Source organism: Microcaecilia unicolor, chromosome 7, assembly GCF_901765095.1.
Source record: "Microcaecilia unicolor chromosome 7, aMicUni1.1, whole genome shotgun sequence".
Classification (NCBI taxonomy): domain Eukaryota; kingdom Metazoa; phylum Chordata; class Amphibia; order Gymnophiona; family Siphonopidae; genus Microcaecilia; species Microcaecilia unicolor.
The window spans coordinates 126,349,342-126,364,853 of record NC_044037.1 but is presented as its reverse complement, the minus strand read 5'-3'; the positions used below and the strand labels follow the sequence as shown (position 1 = coordinate 126,364,853).

At 45.0% G+C, this 15,512-nt stretch overlaps 1 protein-coding gene across 1 annotated transcript in view; it reads left to right on the top strand.

The window, feature by feature from the left end:
- LOC115474244 (D-3-phosphoglycerate dehydrogenase-like) overlaps window positions 1-11,431 on the top strand; it is a 239,423-nt gene extending 227,992 nt beyond the window's left edge. Inside the window, 2 exon segments of the mRNA XM_030209629.1 lie at window positions 8,739-8,949; window positions 10,164-11,431. Of these exon segments, the coding sequence (XP_030065489.1) occupies window positions 8,739-8,949; window positions 10,164-10,315 (363 nt within the window). The 3' untranslated portion in view covers window positions 10,316-11,431.
- The last annotated feature ends 4,081 nt before the right edge of the window (window positions 11,432-15,512 follow it).

Sequence of the window (15,512 nt, the reverse complement as noted above, 5' to 3'; positions counted from 1 at the left end):
ATTATGGGCATGTAGCTGATGACAATACTGAAGCAAGGGTTCCTTTTATAGCTAGACTTTCACATTTTAGCCCATCCAATATCATCGCATCTGTCCATGCTGCAGGAAAGACACTCATTCTTCAGCTCCTTGGACTTTCTATTCCGCAACCACTCCAGTAGCTGAGTATTCAGGATTCAGCATTGCTGGAGAGAGAGGGCTACGAGATGTTTCAATGCCAAAGACCCTTCGAGTTGGTTCAGGAGGGGCTCCAAGCAGCATAGCTACGGATTGCATTTGTTTGCACCTTTTTGTGCTGCGTCCCAGAGCCCAAACAGAACCAGCACTACTTGTGCAGACAAAACCTCCAACTAGTATCTTAGAAACCAGGACAGCTGGTAAAGTCTACTACACAAAACAAAAAAGAAACAAAAAGAAAAAGAACTGAAAGAAGCTTCTTGGGGTTAACACATGTTTATTCTTTATCCAAAATTAGAAGAAAATAAAAAATAAAATAGATACAGTATTCAGGATAGGACAGAATGAAGAACATGTACAGAAATGGAAAAGGGGTCAGGACATTCTTTCAGACTCCCTGGCTTGGGGCCAAAAGAGATGTACACTGCCCACTTTTCCTGCCTTACAAAAAGGCTTATATAGGGTTTTCTTTCTCTTACAGTACAAAGGAGTAAGAGGTAGGGGGGTTCTCCCCCCCCCCCCCCCTTGTTAGCATCTTGCAAATACAGTCAGGGTTTCTTTGTTTATAGTGTCAACAAAGCAGTACATAGCATATGTTTGCATTTCCTTAGAAGATGCATTTGTTCTGTTGTCAGAAGAGTGACACAATGTTTTGGATCATTATCTTTCTTCTGGTCATATCCACAAAAGAATATATTTGTCAGAACTTTTGGTCTTTTGTCTCAGCCTCCCTTATCCTATATTCTTATTCTAAAGGGAGGAAGCAAGAGTTTAAACTGTTTCCTTTAGAAGTGATATGTTTCTCACCTAACAGCTCAGACCCTGTGTTTTGGAAACATGTCAGAACATAAGATTCTCTTGTGTTCAAGGAAATACATAATAAAAGCCATTGCTACTTGGCTCCAGAAGTCTGTTTCTCAAAGGGAGGTCTTTGGCTCTCCTTTGTGAGATACGGTATTTGATCTATTGTTCTAGGCAGAAAAAGAAGTTTTCTGCAAGTGTTATTTTTCTTATGGTTACAGAAAAGTCATTCTCTTTTGCTTTGAAGTGCCCCCTTACAAAAGACATGAAAAAGACCTCTGTCGCCAAGATCCCCTGAGGCCTGTCCACACTTATGGGAGAGATCGTGGGCAGTCAAGTTTACAATCACCTGGCTGGGCTAGAGGGGGGGGTAGAGTGAAATGCTTCCAGCAATAACTGTTCTCATGATCAGAAAGAGGAGAAATCTTCATTTCTCCCTGTCTAAAGATGAAAAATTAATTCTGTGCATGGAATACTGGAGGCCTTCTGTATGCCTCCTCTAACACATTTCTCAAGCTGATCTGCATTGAAGATATGAATCTATAGGACCCATAGAGCAGCAGGAGTCTCTGAGGGATAAAATCTTACTTTTCCTCAGCGTGTACCCATAGAAAATACTTAAAAGGAAATCGTGCAGCACCAAGTAAGTCAATCAGCAGCCATCCTGAAAGCCCGTTTTACCCCTTAAGCACCTAATGGTTCAAATGACACGCTCACAAACTTCTTATGTTGAATGTAACTGAAAGCTTTTGCAACTAATACAAAATACTGCTGTTCACCTGATTTTTTGAATTTCTAGGTTTCCCAGTGTATCCAGTTATATTGTTCAATTACACTATTTTTTATCAGACGGTGTATGTCATGACATCTGCTTTACTGAGTAATGCTATTATCATTCCTTTATTTGGGACATTCTCTTGTCTGCTTGACAGGCTTATTCTTCCTCCAACTTCTTGTAGCAATCTGTGTTTTGTCAGGGTGGCTAACAGGTTTATTTTCGAAAGTGATCGCTGGCCATTTCCCGACATAAATCGGGAGATGGCCAGCAATCTCTCAAAAGCGGCCAAATCGGTATAATCGAAAGTGGCTGTTTTGACAGCAACGCCGCTTTCCCGTTGCCTCGTCAGCGAAAGTTCAAGGGGGCGTGTTGGCGGCGTAGCGAAGGCGGGACATGGGCGGGCATGGGCGTGGCTACCAGATGGCCGGCTTTCGTGGATAATGGAAAAAAAGCGGCGTTAAGCAGTATTTCGCCGTGTTTACTTGGTCCTTTTATTTTCACGACCAAGCCTCAAAAAGGTGCCCCAACTCACCAGATGACCACCGGAAGGAATCGGGGATGACCTCCCCGTACTCCCACAGTGGTCACCAATCCCCTCCCACACTAAAAAGCACAATTATAAACATATTTTGCCAGCTTCTATGCCAGCCTCAAATGCCGTACCCACCTCCATGACAGCAGAATGTGTTCTATCCTCTGACAGCCGTTCCCTGGTTGTGATGTGGCTCTCGGGTGAGTGTGACACCGTTTCTGTTAGGTGCACTGCAGAGTCACATCAGCAATGCATTGTGATGGGTGTAGGGTAGTGGGCTCTACTCCCATGGTGCTTTTCCCCCTGCTAACTGGGTCAGAGTGTGTCCAGTTTTGTTTCCGGTAGTCCATGAGGTAGTGGCCATTTTTGTAAGCCAGTTTTAGATCCCTTTCATGTGTTACCCACATTAGAGAACTTAGTTATTACCTTGAATGTTGCTGAAAGAGGGCATTGTACACCATTCTGCCAGCTCTGACCTACTGCTCATCTCAGTACCAGAGATACTCTTTGCCAGTGGGGCACAACCTCTGATATGCAGTTAACTGTGAGTTAACGTGCTTATTCAAATAAAGGACTTCTTCAGGTGTCAACTGGTGTTCCAAGGTTATACAGCAGCAACAAGTCCTAGAGGCCTGCATGTATGCAGGTCCCTGGAGCACTTTTAGTGGGTACCGCAGTGCACGTAAGGCAGGCGGACCCAGGCCCATCCCCCCCTACCTGTAATACTTGTGCTGGTAAATGGGAGCCCTCCAAAACCCACTGTACCCACATGTAGTTGCCCCCTTCACCCCTAAGAGCTACAGTAGTGTTGTACATTTGTGGGTAGTGGGTTTTGGGGGGGGGGGGGGTTGGGGGACTCAGCACCCAAAGTAAGGGAGCTATGCATGTGGGAGCTTTTTCTGAAGTCCACCACACTGACCTCTAGGGTGCCCAGTTGGTGTCCTGGCATGTGAGGGGGACCAATGCACTACAAATGCTGGCTCCTCCCACGACCAAATGCCTTGGATGTCGCCGGGTTTGAGATCGCTGGCATTTTTTTCCATTATCGCTGAAAAACAAAACCAGCCATCTCAAACCCGGCGAACTCTGGCATTTGGCTGGGCTAAACCGTATTATCGGAAAAAAAGATGGCCGGCCATCTTTTTCAATAATATGGTTCCGGACAGCTGTAGCACCGCCGCCAAAATAGATCGCCAGCGACATTCGATTATGCCCCTCCAAGACTATATGTTTTCATCTTTGGAATTCATTTCCTACTTTCTACGATTCAAGCAGAGCTACTGTAAATTCAAAAGAAAACTTAAAACATTTCTTTTTGATTGTTCATAATTTGGTTGATATATTTCTTTATTGTTATTCTGAGTTTTTTTGCTTAATTTGTTCATGAATGTTGAAATCCTGTGAGACCTTATTTGCAAATTTTATTGTACACCATATTGAACCCATATTGGGGCTGTAATGGTCTATAAGCATTGTATTGGTTTTGATATTGGCTATAAAAGCTTCTTTCACTTGGCCATTTAATCATGCCAACAGCCATTTGGACTTTCTTCTGCCATGTTAATGCATAGAATATATCTACTACTACTGATCATTTCTATAGCACTACTAGATGCACGCAATGCTGTACACATTATATGCAGGTATTTGTCCATCCCTAGAGGGCTCACAATCTAAGTCTGGTCTGGAATTTCAAGATGATAATTTTAAACAAATCCTGATGTAAATGCTTAACCTTTGCAGCTGTTTCTTCTGTTTTTTTCTAACCATTTTCCTCATTTTATCATAGTCTCCCTTTTGAAAGTTAAATACTAGTAGAGTAGCTTTTCCTCCAGTTGTTAAGTCAAATTTGATCATGTTGTGATCACTTTTGCTCAACATTGCTACCTCTTGCACTTAGTTTTTTTTTTTTGGAGTGATTATGTTGATGCTTTAAGCCTTTATAAAATAGGCATCTTTTTGAACTTTTCACATAGGTACCCAGTGGCGTACCAAGGGCAGGGCGATGGGGGCGGTCCGCCCCGGGTGTCAGTGGGTGTGGGGGGGGGGGGGTGCTCCGCTCCCGCTGCTCTTCTCCTGCCACCACCCTGCCTTTAAAGAAAAATCAGTGAAGCAGCGTTGCAGGCAGCGCCTAGCGTCTGCCCTGCTTATAAAAGAAGCAAAGCTCCTTCTCCTCATCTTCGTCGGGCCTTCTCTCACTGTGTCCCGCCCTCCTCTGAGGTAACTTCCTATTTCCACGAGGGCGGGACATAGTGAGGGAAGGCCCGATGAAGATGAGGAGAAGGAGATTTGGTTCTTTTACAAGCAGAGCAGAAGCGAGGCGCTGCCTGCGATGCTGCTGCACCAATTTTTCTTTAATGGCAGGGTGGTGGCAGGAGAAGAGGGCTGTCGTCTCTCGAAGGAGCTGGTGGTCGGGTCGGGTCGGGGGGGGGGTTCAGATGGGAGAAGGGGACTGAGGTGGGGAGGGGGGTCTCAGAGGGGAGAAGGGGACTGGGGTGGGGGTCTCAGAGGGGAGAATGTCAATGAGGCTGTCTCTTCCTATAATACTATTCTCTCCTCTGCTCTGGATACACTCGCTCCTCTCATTCCCCGTTCTGTAAAACGTACCAAACCCCAACCTTGGCTGACTTCTAGAATCCGCTACCTACGTTCCTGTGCCCGCTCTGCCGAACGCCTTTGGCTGAAATCTCGTACCCATGCTGACTTCATACATTTCAAATTCTTGCTGACTTCCTTCCAGTCTGCTCTTTTATTTGCCAAACAAGACTATTACATCCAGTTGACTAATTCTCTTGGCTCAAACCCTCGTCGTTTCTTTGCCACACTGAACTCTCTCCTCAAAGTGCCTTCACCTCCAACCCCCCCTTCACTTTCCCCCCCAGCCTCTGGCTGAGTTCTTTCATGATAAGGTTCACAAGATTAAACTTGAATTCTCAACCAGGTCACCTCCACCTCTCCTTCCCTTAGTCCCTTTTCTCAACCCTCCAACCCCTTCCTCCTTTTCTTCCTTTTCTGAAATCACTGAAGAGGAAACTACACATCTTCTTTCCTCCTCGAAACTAACTACCTGTTCCTCTGATTCTATTCCCACCCATCTACTTAACACTATCTCTCCTACTGTCATCCAGTTTATCTGTCATATCCTCAATCTTTCCCTGTCCACTGCGACTGTTCCTGATGCCTTCAAACATGCCGTAGTCACACCACTCCTTAAAAAATCTTCATTGGACCCTACCTGTCCTTCCAACTATCGCCCCATCTCCCTCCTCCCTTTCCTATCCAAGATACTTGAACGTGCTGTTCACTGCCGTTGCCTTGACTTTCTTTCATCTCAAGCTATTCTTGATCCACTTCAATCTGGCTTTTGCCCCCTTCATTCAACTGAAACAACGCTTGCTAAAGTCTCCAATGATCTGTTCCTAGCCAGATCCAAAGGTCTCTATTCTAACCTCATCCTTCTCAATCTATCTGCTGCTTTTGACACTGTTGATCACAGCCTACTCCTTGATACGCTGTCCTCACTTGGATTTTCAGGGCTCTGTTCTTTCCTGGTTTTCTTCTTATCTCTCCCAGCGTACCTTTAGTGTATACTCTAATGGATCCTCTTCTACTTCTATCCCACTGTCAGTTGGTGTACCTCAGGGATCTGTCCTGGGACCTCTTCTTTTCTCCATCTATACTTCTTCCCTTGGTACTCTGATCTCATCCCATGGTTTTCAGTATCATCTTTATGCTGATGACTCCCAGATCTACCTCTCCACACCAGAAATCTCAGCAGAAACCCAGGCCAAAGTAACAGCCTGCCTGTCTAACATTGCTGCCTGGATGTCTTAGCGCCATCTGAAACTAAACATGATCAAGACTGAGCTTCTTATCTTTCCCCCTAAACCAACCTCTCCTCCTCCCCCATTCTCTATTTCTGTGGATAACACTCTCATCCTTCCTGTCTCATCAGCTTGTAACCTTGGGGTCATCTTCGACTCCTCCCTCTCCTTCTCTGCACATATTCAACAGTCTGCTAAAACCTGTCGTTTCTTTCTCTATAATATCAGCAAAATTCGCCCTTTCCTTTCTGCGCACACTACCAGAACCCTCATCCACGCTCTTATCACCTCTCGCTTAGACTATTGCAACTTGCTTCTCACAGGTCTCCCACTTAGCCATCTCTCTCCTCTTCAATCTGTTCAAAATTCTGCTGCACGACTAATATTCTGCCAGGGTCGTTATGCTCATATTAGCCCTCTCCTCAAGTCACTTCACTGGCTTCCTATCCGTTCCGCATACAGTTCAAACTCCTCTTATTGACCTATAAGTGCATTCACTCTGCAGCTCCTCAGTACCTCTCCACTCTCATCTCTCCCTACATTCCTCCCCGGGAACTCCATTCACTGGGTAAATCTCTCTTATCTGCACCCTTCTCCTCCACTGCTAACTCCAGACTCCGTTCCTTTTATCTTGCTGCACCATATGCCTGGAATAGACTTCCTGAGCCGGTACGTCAAGCTCCATCTCTGGCCGTCTTCAAATCTAAGCTAAAAGCCCACCTTTTTGATGCTGCTTTTAACTCCTAACCCTTATTCACTTGTTCAGAACCCTTATTTTATCATCCTCACCTTAATATTCCCTTATCTCTTGTTTGTCCTGTTCGTCTGTCCTACAGCGCTGCGTACGTCTAGTAGCGCTATAGAAATGATAAGTAGTAGTAGTAGTAGAGAAGGGGACTGGGGTGGGGGTGTTCAGAGGGGAGAAGGGGCCATGCAAGAAAATGGGGGCCATGCCTGGGGCTGGTGGAAAACGGGGCTGGGGCTGGAAAGGGGGTCCCTAATGCAAGGCATGTGGATGAAGGGGGCTGGAACTGGGGGCTGAAAAGAAGGGTAGGTGTGATAAGGGGGCTAGTACTGGAACTGGGGGCTGAAAAGGGGTAGGGGCTGATACTGTGGGGACTGGGGGCTGAAAAGGGGACAGGGAGAAGTGGCTGGGGCTGAAGCTTGGGACTGGTGAGAGAAAAGGGCTGGGACTGAAACTGCGGACTGGTGGGATAGTGGGGCTGAAAAGGGGGGGGCAGGTGGGAGATATGTTCTGTGGATAGAACTTGGGACAGGTGGGATAAGGGGGCTGGAACTGGGGGCTGAAAAAAGGGGCAGAGAGAGAGAGGGGACAGATCCTGGATGGAAGGGGAAGCGAGAAGGAGGGCAGACCCTGGATGGATGGGAGAGGGAGGGTAGATGGTGGATTGAAGGGGCAGAGAGAAAGGGCAGACAGTGGATGGAAGGGATAGAAAGGGCAGAGTGAATGGAAGGGGGGGGGAGAGAGAGGGCAGACAGGGGCAGAGATAGAGGGCAGATGTGCATGGAAGGGGCAGGGAGAGAGGGCAGACATTGGATGGAGGGGACAGCAGAGAGGGCAGACACTGGATGGCAGAGAAAGAACAAAGACAGATGCTGGATGGAAGAAAGACAGTGAAAAGAAGATGAGGAAAGCAGAAACCAGAGGCAAACTGTAAATAAAATATATATTTTTATTTTTTTTTTGCTTTAGAATAAAGTAGTATTGTAGCTGTGTTAATAAATGTTTATAATAGAACATGTAAATAAGGTAATCTTTTTATTGAACTAATTTTAATAAATTTTGACTAACTTTCAGAGAACAAAACCCCCTTCCTCAGGTCAGGATAGGATACTGTAACAGCACTATACTGTATTGACCTGCGGAAGAAGGTTTTGGCCTCTGACAGCTAAATGTATTAGTCCAATAAAATGGTATTTTATTTTATATATTTGTTTTATTTTTATATGTTAATTTGTAAAGTGGTGATTGGTATTTGTTAGTTTTTTCAAATTTACATCTGCTGTCTTTATATTTTGCACAGTACTAGGGGACATTTTCTGTTTCTGTGGTGTTGCATTGTATGCAGAGTCTGGCATCTTGGGGGTTCAGTTTAATTTTTGTCTACATAGAGTTTATGATTACTTATTCTATAGTGGATTAGGGTTTATCTGTGTTCGTGAAAAAGACATGGCTTTCAGTTGGCATTGACTGTGCAGGCTCAACAATCTATACTATTCTGTCTGGTTTCGTTTTACAATAGGTGAATTGATGTTCTAGTGCTCACTGTAGTGTTTAAGATGCTTTCCTTTTCCTTGTGTGACTCGTAGAAATGACTGCTTATGATATGCTAGAATTGCTCTATAGGTCCTGAGTGTTTTGTATTCTCGGTATGCCTAGTGCTGGATTTTGGAGGGGGGTGTTAAAAAATGACCAGCCCCGGGTGTCAACTACCCTAGGTACGCCCCTGTAGGTACCCGCTCATAAAATTGCCCTCTTTAAGCTGAAATGATCAGACACTTGAATTGAAAAGAAAGGAACTAATAACGACCTTGGCTTAATTCATTATAAGATATAAAATGTTACTGCGTGTCACTTTCTGATCAGTCTTTTTATTCCCTATAGGTCTCAGCTCTACACAGTGATACTTCATCAGAGTGCTACATGGAGGCTACTGTAGGCTCCCAGTTCCATGTAATGGGATCAGTTCGTGGTGACATGCCCGTCCTCTTGAAACTGAACAGAACGGCCTTCAGACAGCCCGTATCTCTAGATGGTGATCTGATACTGTATAAATCACAGCCCAAGGATTTTCAGAGCTTGCCTGCAGTTCTTAGTAAGAGGAGGAACTCTCAGCAGTTCTTACTTACTATGTATTACAGCGTTCCATAGCAATGAACTTATATAAAAAATGAAAGTCCTCAGTGCACAGCATTTGCTGTAAAGAACTTTGTACTGAATAGAAAGTGACAATTATATGAAGCAGACTCTCTGAAACCTAATCCTCAAACTTAATCTGTTTTATTTTTACAGAGAGTTAATAGTCATCTCTCCTCAGAGGAAGGCTATCTCTCAAATAGAGCATGAGTTTTGTGTGTACCTCTGTTTTACTGTGTATGATTATGCTTCTGATGCTTTCTCTCTCTCTTAAGTAGATATAGGAACTGCAAGAACTATAGATGTAAGGTAGATAAATCAGGGCTGTTTCAACATGTTTCTGATAATCTGGAATTAGCTAATGATTGAGGGACTAGTAGGGCAGTTGCCCAGGATGCAAAGTCGGGTGGGGGGGTGGGGGCGGTAGGTAAAGTGATCTGATTCTGCATATCACTGGAAGCTGGCCCAACAGAGGTAGAGAGAGATGGTGCTTTGCCCCTACTCCTCCTCCCAGTTAGCATGCTCATTTCTCTCCTTGTCTCCACCCCAGCTAAAAGAGAGTCAAGCTGGGAAGCAAGAAGGGTAGCATAGTCGATTCCTCCTGCTAGAGGACAGTGGGATGTGTGGCAACAGCAGCAACAAGAATTAAAGAAACTTAGCAGGAGGTTTGAAAGCTGGTGGGCACTCACAGGCTCTGCAATGATCCCACCCCTCTTTCATCCTAGGCTTGCTGTTACATAGGAAATCTGAGTAATAGGTATGAGCACTGCAAAGTCTGTAAGTGTGTACCAGCGGGCAGAATGGATATCAGAGTAAGATCAAGGTCCTGGATGTGCCAGACAAGTGAAGTAGGAGGACCTGAGAAGGAGAGTAGGAGATTGGGGGTGGGAGAGGAGAGAGAGAGAAGAAAGAATAGATGCTGGGGAGGTGAGGTGGGGGAAAGAGAGATGGAAGGAGATGCAAATCTGATTGCCTACTCTAGGGACTAAAGTGCCTAGTTGCAGAACTGCTGTATGATTCCAAGCCAGGTGGTATCACTAATGCTTTTGGCACCTTAAGAAATGTAGAAAATGATGGCAGATAATCCTTTCTGGGGTGCAGTATATTGCATCAAAAATTAAATTGGAAAAGCTAGATGGTCTTTATGTGTTTTAATTCTCTGTTCTTTTCCAGGGGTGCTGTCTGAGGCAGGAGTGCAGCTGGAGTCTTACCACACCTCTTCTTCTGGGGATGAAGAATGGAGCATCATAAGTGTGTCTTCTCTTCCAGGGACACTCACAGCACTTAAACAGCATGCAGAGTTGATGTTCACACTTTCACTTTAATGCCTTCTTATTCCACATTACCACATCCGACTGGATAGACACCTCTACAGGGGAGGAGCTATCTTTCCAGTTCTAGGCTGAGAGTTTTAGTGAGAGTATATTTGTGTAGACGAGAAGTGCATTACAGGAGTGGGAAGATTAGGTTGAATTTTTAGCCATAATTTTTTTTAACCAAAACTAAGAACCATTTGTCCTCCCAAAGCATGACTCTCAACAGTCACAGTGGTTAGTGTGGAACTGGGTAAAATTTTAATCTGCCCATTAAATGGGACTTAACATGCTATACAATAAATTTTACAGAGAGCATGATAAAACTTTCTTTCAGTAGCATGGCTTCGGTGCTCATGTTGATGTTAACAAGAAAAATGTAAAATCCAGGTTAGCTGTGGCAAAATCTGCCAGGTACACCACCCTCTCTTGCACACACAAAATGGAAGAGGCTTGGTTGCCCCTGCCTCCCCAGCCTACAAGATGATGTAGGCTCAGTGGCTCCAACGTCTCACCCCCAAAGCAAAGACAAAAGTGAGCAGGGGTTTGGCGACTTAACAGTTCTCTCCTCTCACCACTGGACATGCCATGACAGCTGCCTTCCCTCCCATGCACTTCTGGAGGAAAGATCTTCGGGGCCCATACCCAGATGGCTCACCTTCCTCTCAGTCCCTGAGAGCAAATGGTATGTCTTGATGGGCATCCTCTTTCCTCCCACTTCTGGGAACAAAGGTTCAGGTATCCCATGTACCAAGTAACCTGATACCCTGAAAGACCTTTCCAAAGAGCTAGTATGAGGGAACAGAAGACTTTCAAACGCCTGCCAATTGAATTAATTTGCTACTATTACCCATGTACATTCCACAAGAACTCAGTTGGCTCCACATTAGAAGTTGCTGGGAGTGGGACCAGATTATCTCCTTCTGTTTTCATTGCCCATACCCTACATAAAAGACCTACCTTAGTTAAATAAGAGGGTTCTCTTGGGGCATGGGGTCCACGGAGCTTTTCTCTTGGCATGCCGGAGGAAGGAGAGGAATTAGTGGAAGGAAGGTGATGTCTGACTGACAAACTAGGGGGGAAGTTATCAAGCTACACTGCTCTGCAAAGGCAAAGGGAAGCAAGTGCATATTTTACTGAAGCACTTGCTTCCTTTTGCCATTGCAGGGCAGAATAGTAAAAGTCAGGCTTTTATGACAACTTGATTTACCACAGGAGTCACCAACCGGTAGTAAATCGTTTACTGCCTGTTAGGGCCAGCCCAAGGGACTGTAGCATCCTGAACCAACTTGATTTAGCACCCCCACCACCCTGCATCGCCCTCCTCTACACTGCTTCTGCCAGCTCCCCGTAGGTCCAATATCTCTCCCTCTTTCCCTTGGTCCAGCATCTCTCTCCTTCTTTCTCTCCCCATGGACCAGCATTGCTCACTCCCCCTCTCTCTGTCTGCCCCCTCCCCTAGTCCTGTAAACTGTGTGTGTTGCTGACAGCAGCAGCCTGAGGACAGGCTGCCTTCAGCCAGGCCTTGGGTCTTCCATATGCCGCATCCCACCTCTTGTGATGCTGCCAGCGATGTATGGGGGTAGGGGACAGAAGCAGAAAAGGAACAATGCTGGATCCATAGGGAGGGGGGATGTGGAGGGAATGCTGGGCCAGGGAAAGGTAAAGAGAGGGAGAAATGCCTGCCTCGTAGAGAAGAGGAGGAAGACGAGGTTTAAGCATTAGAACAGGTGACATCAGAGGATGGGAGATTTTGGTGCCTTTTATTGCCAGCGCCCTGAGCCTGTACTTCACCTGATCCAATGGTGAAGCCACACAAAAAAGAAGATATTCCCCTAACGTAAATGTCAAAGTTGAAAAGAATCCAAAACCAACACCAGGTAAGCAAAAACAAAGAAAGATTTATTTTAAAAATTAAAAAAAGGGGACTTGATGCAGATCTGCGTTTCAGCACACAAGCGCCTTCTTCAGGAGTCAGTGATATTTCTGTTGCAGTCCTTGGGCTACTTTCTCAGCCTTCAGCACACATCTCAGGAGGAGTCAGAGTTTGATTTTCCCACTTGGGACATTACCAGGTAACCTTCCTTTTGAGAAGTTCTGAGAGAAGAGGACATTTCTCTGGAAAGACAGCAAGTGGAAAATCCAACTCTGACTCCTCATGAGACATGCTAGAGGCTGGAGAGAGCATGAGTGAAAGGCCCAAAGCGGAGAAATGAGAGAGTAGCCCAAGGACTGAAACTGAAATATTGTTGACTCTAAGTGTTTGTGTGCTGAAATGCAGACCTGCGTCAAGTCCCACCCCCCCCCCCCCCCCCAACCCTCTTGTTTTGGTTTTAAAATTTTCCTTTTTTTGCTTACCTTGGTGTTGGTTTTGGATAGGTTCTCCTCTAACTTTTCTTGTTGCCAATGGTAAAGCTGGCTATGCTTATGATATTGCAGTATTGCAGATTTCTGTAGTGAAATATGCATAACGCTGATTGTGAGCAACCTCACAAGGAGTGTTATGCAATGGTCTGAGAGCAGCGTTATACTGTGGTCCTGGAGCATCAGGCCACGAAACCCACCCCAAGCACAAATCCCTTTCTGAGGCACTCCTCTCAAATAAAGGCAGCCGCCAATACAAGACTCTTCCTACCATGAATCACTCCCTAAATCTAGTCTCCCTTGTCACTGGAAGACCCCTCCCCCCGGGCCTACGTTCAGACAGGAGCAATCCCCAGTCGTTCCTTTCCTTGCCTAGTGTTGGCAACCATCTCATTGTACTACTGCTAGGGGTCATGTTTTGAAATAATCATATTTCCACCCCACTCTACATCAGAACTAATGTAGTGTCGAGGTGTTTTGCATGCATTTGCATGCTTTATATCTCATAACTATCCATCGCTAGGTAACCTAAATAATGCTGTGTTAGGGCACTGCAAGCTGCATTAGAGCCCTTTAAGATGCGTTAAGGGGTAATTAACATGGATGAATGCTCTAATGCAGCTTGGTAACTGCCTCCCTTAGTATATGTGTTGGGGGAGGAATATCAAATATTGGGGTCACCAAAGCCCCATTTTCATTTGTTTTGGGATGATTTGGGCTGTCAAATCCTTTTGTCTTCTGTGGGAGGTAGGATACTGGAGAATACTGGGGAATTTCATAACTTTCTGTGCCAAATAAAAAGTTAACTGTTAATATGTGGCAGGTGCTACCTTTTTGCCTTTATTGAACCCATAGTAGACAGTGAATGGAGTTCAATAAAACATGATGTTTACCATGAGCCTGGTAAAGGGTTTTTTTTGCATATGGCTTTGCCTCATTTATATTCATTCCAGTTCAAATTTTAGTACATTAGGGCCTTGCTGCATAGCACATTGTTTTTAGCATGTGCAAAATGGATTTAGCAGATGTAAAATTTTGTTGCATAGGATCTTGCACAGCTATATGTAACTGTTCTGTCTGGAGCAACATTTGACATGATGGAACTAGCTGATATATATATACCGTATTTTTCGGACTATAAGACGCACCGGACCATAAGACGCACCTAGGTTTTAGAGGAGGGAAATAGGAAAAAAAACATTTTTCTTTTTCCCTCCTCTAAAACCTAGGTGTTCCGGTGCGTCTTGTCCGAGTTCGGGATCGCCCTCCCCTACTCACGTCACGCGATGTTCTCTGGTGGTCTAGTGACGTCGGGGCAGGAAAGAGCCCCCTCTTTCCTGCCCAGCGCGCTGCTCTCCGTCCTCCTGTATGTTGCCTGACGGTCTCGCCGAGATTCAAAATGGCCGCCGAGACTTCAATTCTCAGCGGCCATTTTGAATCTCGCCGAGACCGTCAGTCAGGCAGCATACAGGAGGACGGAGAGCAGTGCGCTGGGCAGGAAAGAGGGGGCTCTTTCCTCTCCCGACGTCACTAGACCACCAGAGAACATCGTGTGACGTGAGTAGGGGAGGGCGATCCCGAACTCAGGGGGAGGGCGATCCCGAACTCGGGGGGAGGGCGATCCCAAAATCGGACCTCGCTACCTTCGGACTATAAGACGCACCCCCCATTTTCCTCCCAAATTTGGGGGGAAAAAAGTGCGTCTTATAGTCTGAAAAATACGGTAATATATTTTTTAAGTTGCCCTCTATATATTCTGGTAAAATGTTTTACTGTTGCTTATATGTCCTCTTCTGTCCTTCACAATAACTAATGATACTGTCTTGTAGTTATGACTGTTGATGTCACTTCTAGTAAAATAAAATGATACATCAGGCTTGCAGATATATTCAATGGTGTGAACGTCTGGGTTATTGTTGAGTTGTGTATGACTGCTCACTGGGAGGATAATTTTATGGTAGAATGCCTATCCAGGAAAGGCATATAGATACCCTTTAGTTCACCTACGTTCCCTAATCCCTACAATGCAGTCCCCCTACTACCACTCCCTTATTCCTACTGGGCTGATATCTATTAATATTTTAATTGTTTTTAATTTTTATTGTAAAACCTATTGACTGGACCCAATACCTTTTTTAAATAGTTGCTGTGTATCGTGACACCTAACAATTGAACCATATAGCTTGTTACTGGTTACTTTGATCTTATTTTTGAAGCATATGGACGTTTCAAAATGCCAAAATAGATGACCATGTACTTAAAACATCCAAATTCCAATTTTGCAAAGGCAGAAAAGGGGCGTCTTAATACCGCAGTATGTCCATATAGCAAGGGGGGGGGGGGGGATTAAAGAGAACCCAAAATCAGGATGTCCAATAGCAATTACACAATTACCAAACTGCAAGAAATGTCCAAGCCTAAAAAGAAGGATGTGCTAAGTTAGACCTATTTCATTCATGTCTAGGGTACAAAAAGGTGCTCTGATTGAGCAGATGACCACTGGAGAGGTTGCGGTCCCCCTTCCTCACCCCTGAAAGGGGCTACCAGGCTCTGTGACAGCTTCAGGTATTATGGGCATATTTAGCAAAGTAGGCAGCAAGTCTGAGGAGCAGTCTAATGGTTAGTGCAGTGGTCTTTAAACCAAAAGACCCAGGTTTAAATCCCACTTTAAATCTTTTTTTTTTTAATTGTGAGCCCTCCAGAAACAGAAAATTACCTACTGTACCTAAATATATAAGCCACCTGCAAGCCTGAAGGCTATTGAAGTGGTGTACATTCAGGTATAGTGGGTATTTTTCTGTTCCTGGGGGGCTCACAATTACAAAATAAAGCCTTAAAGTGGGAT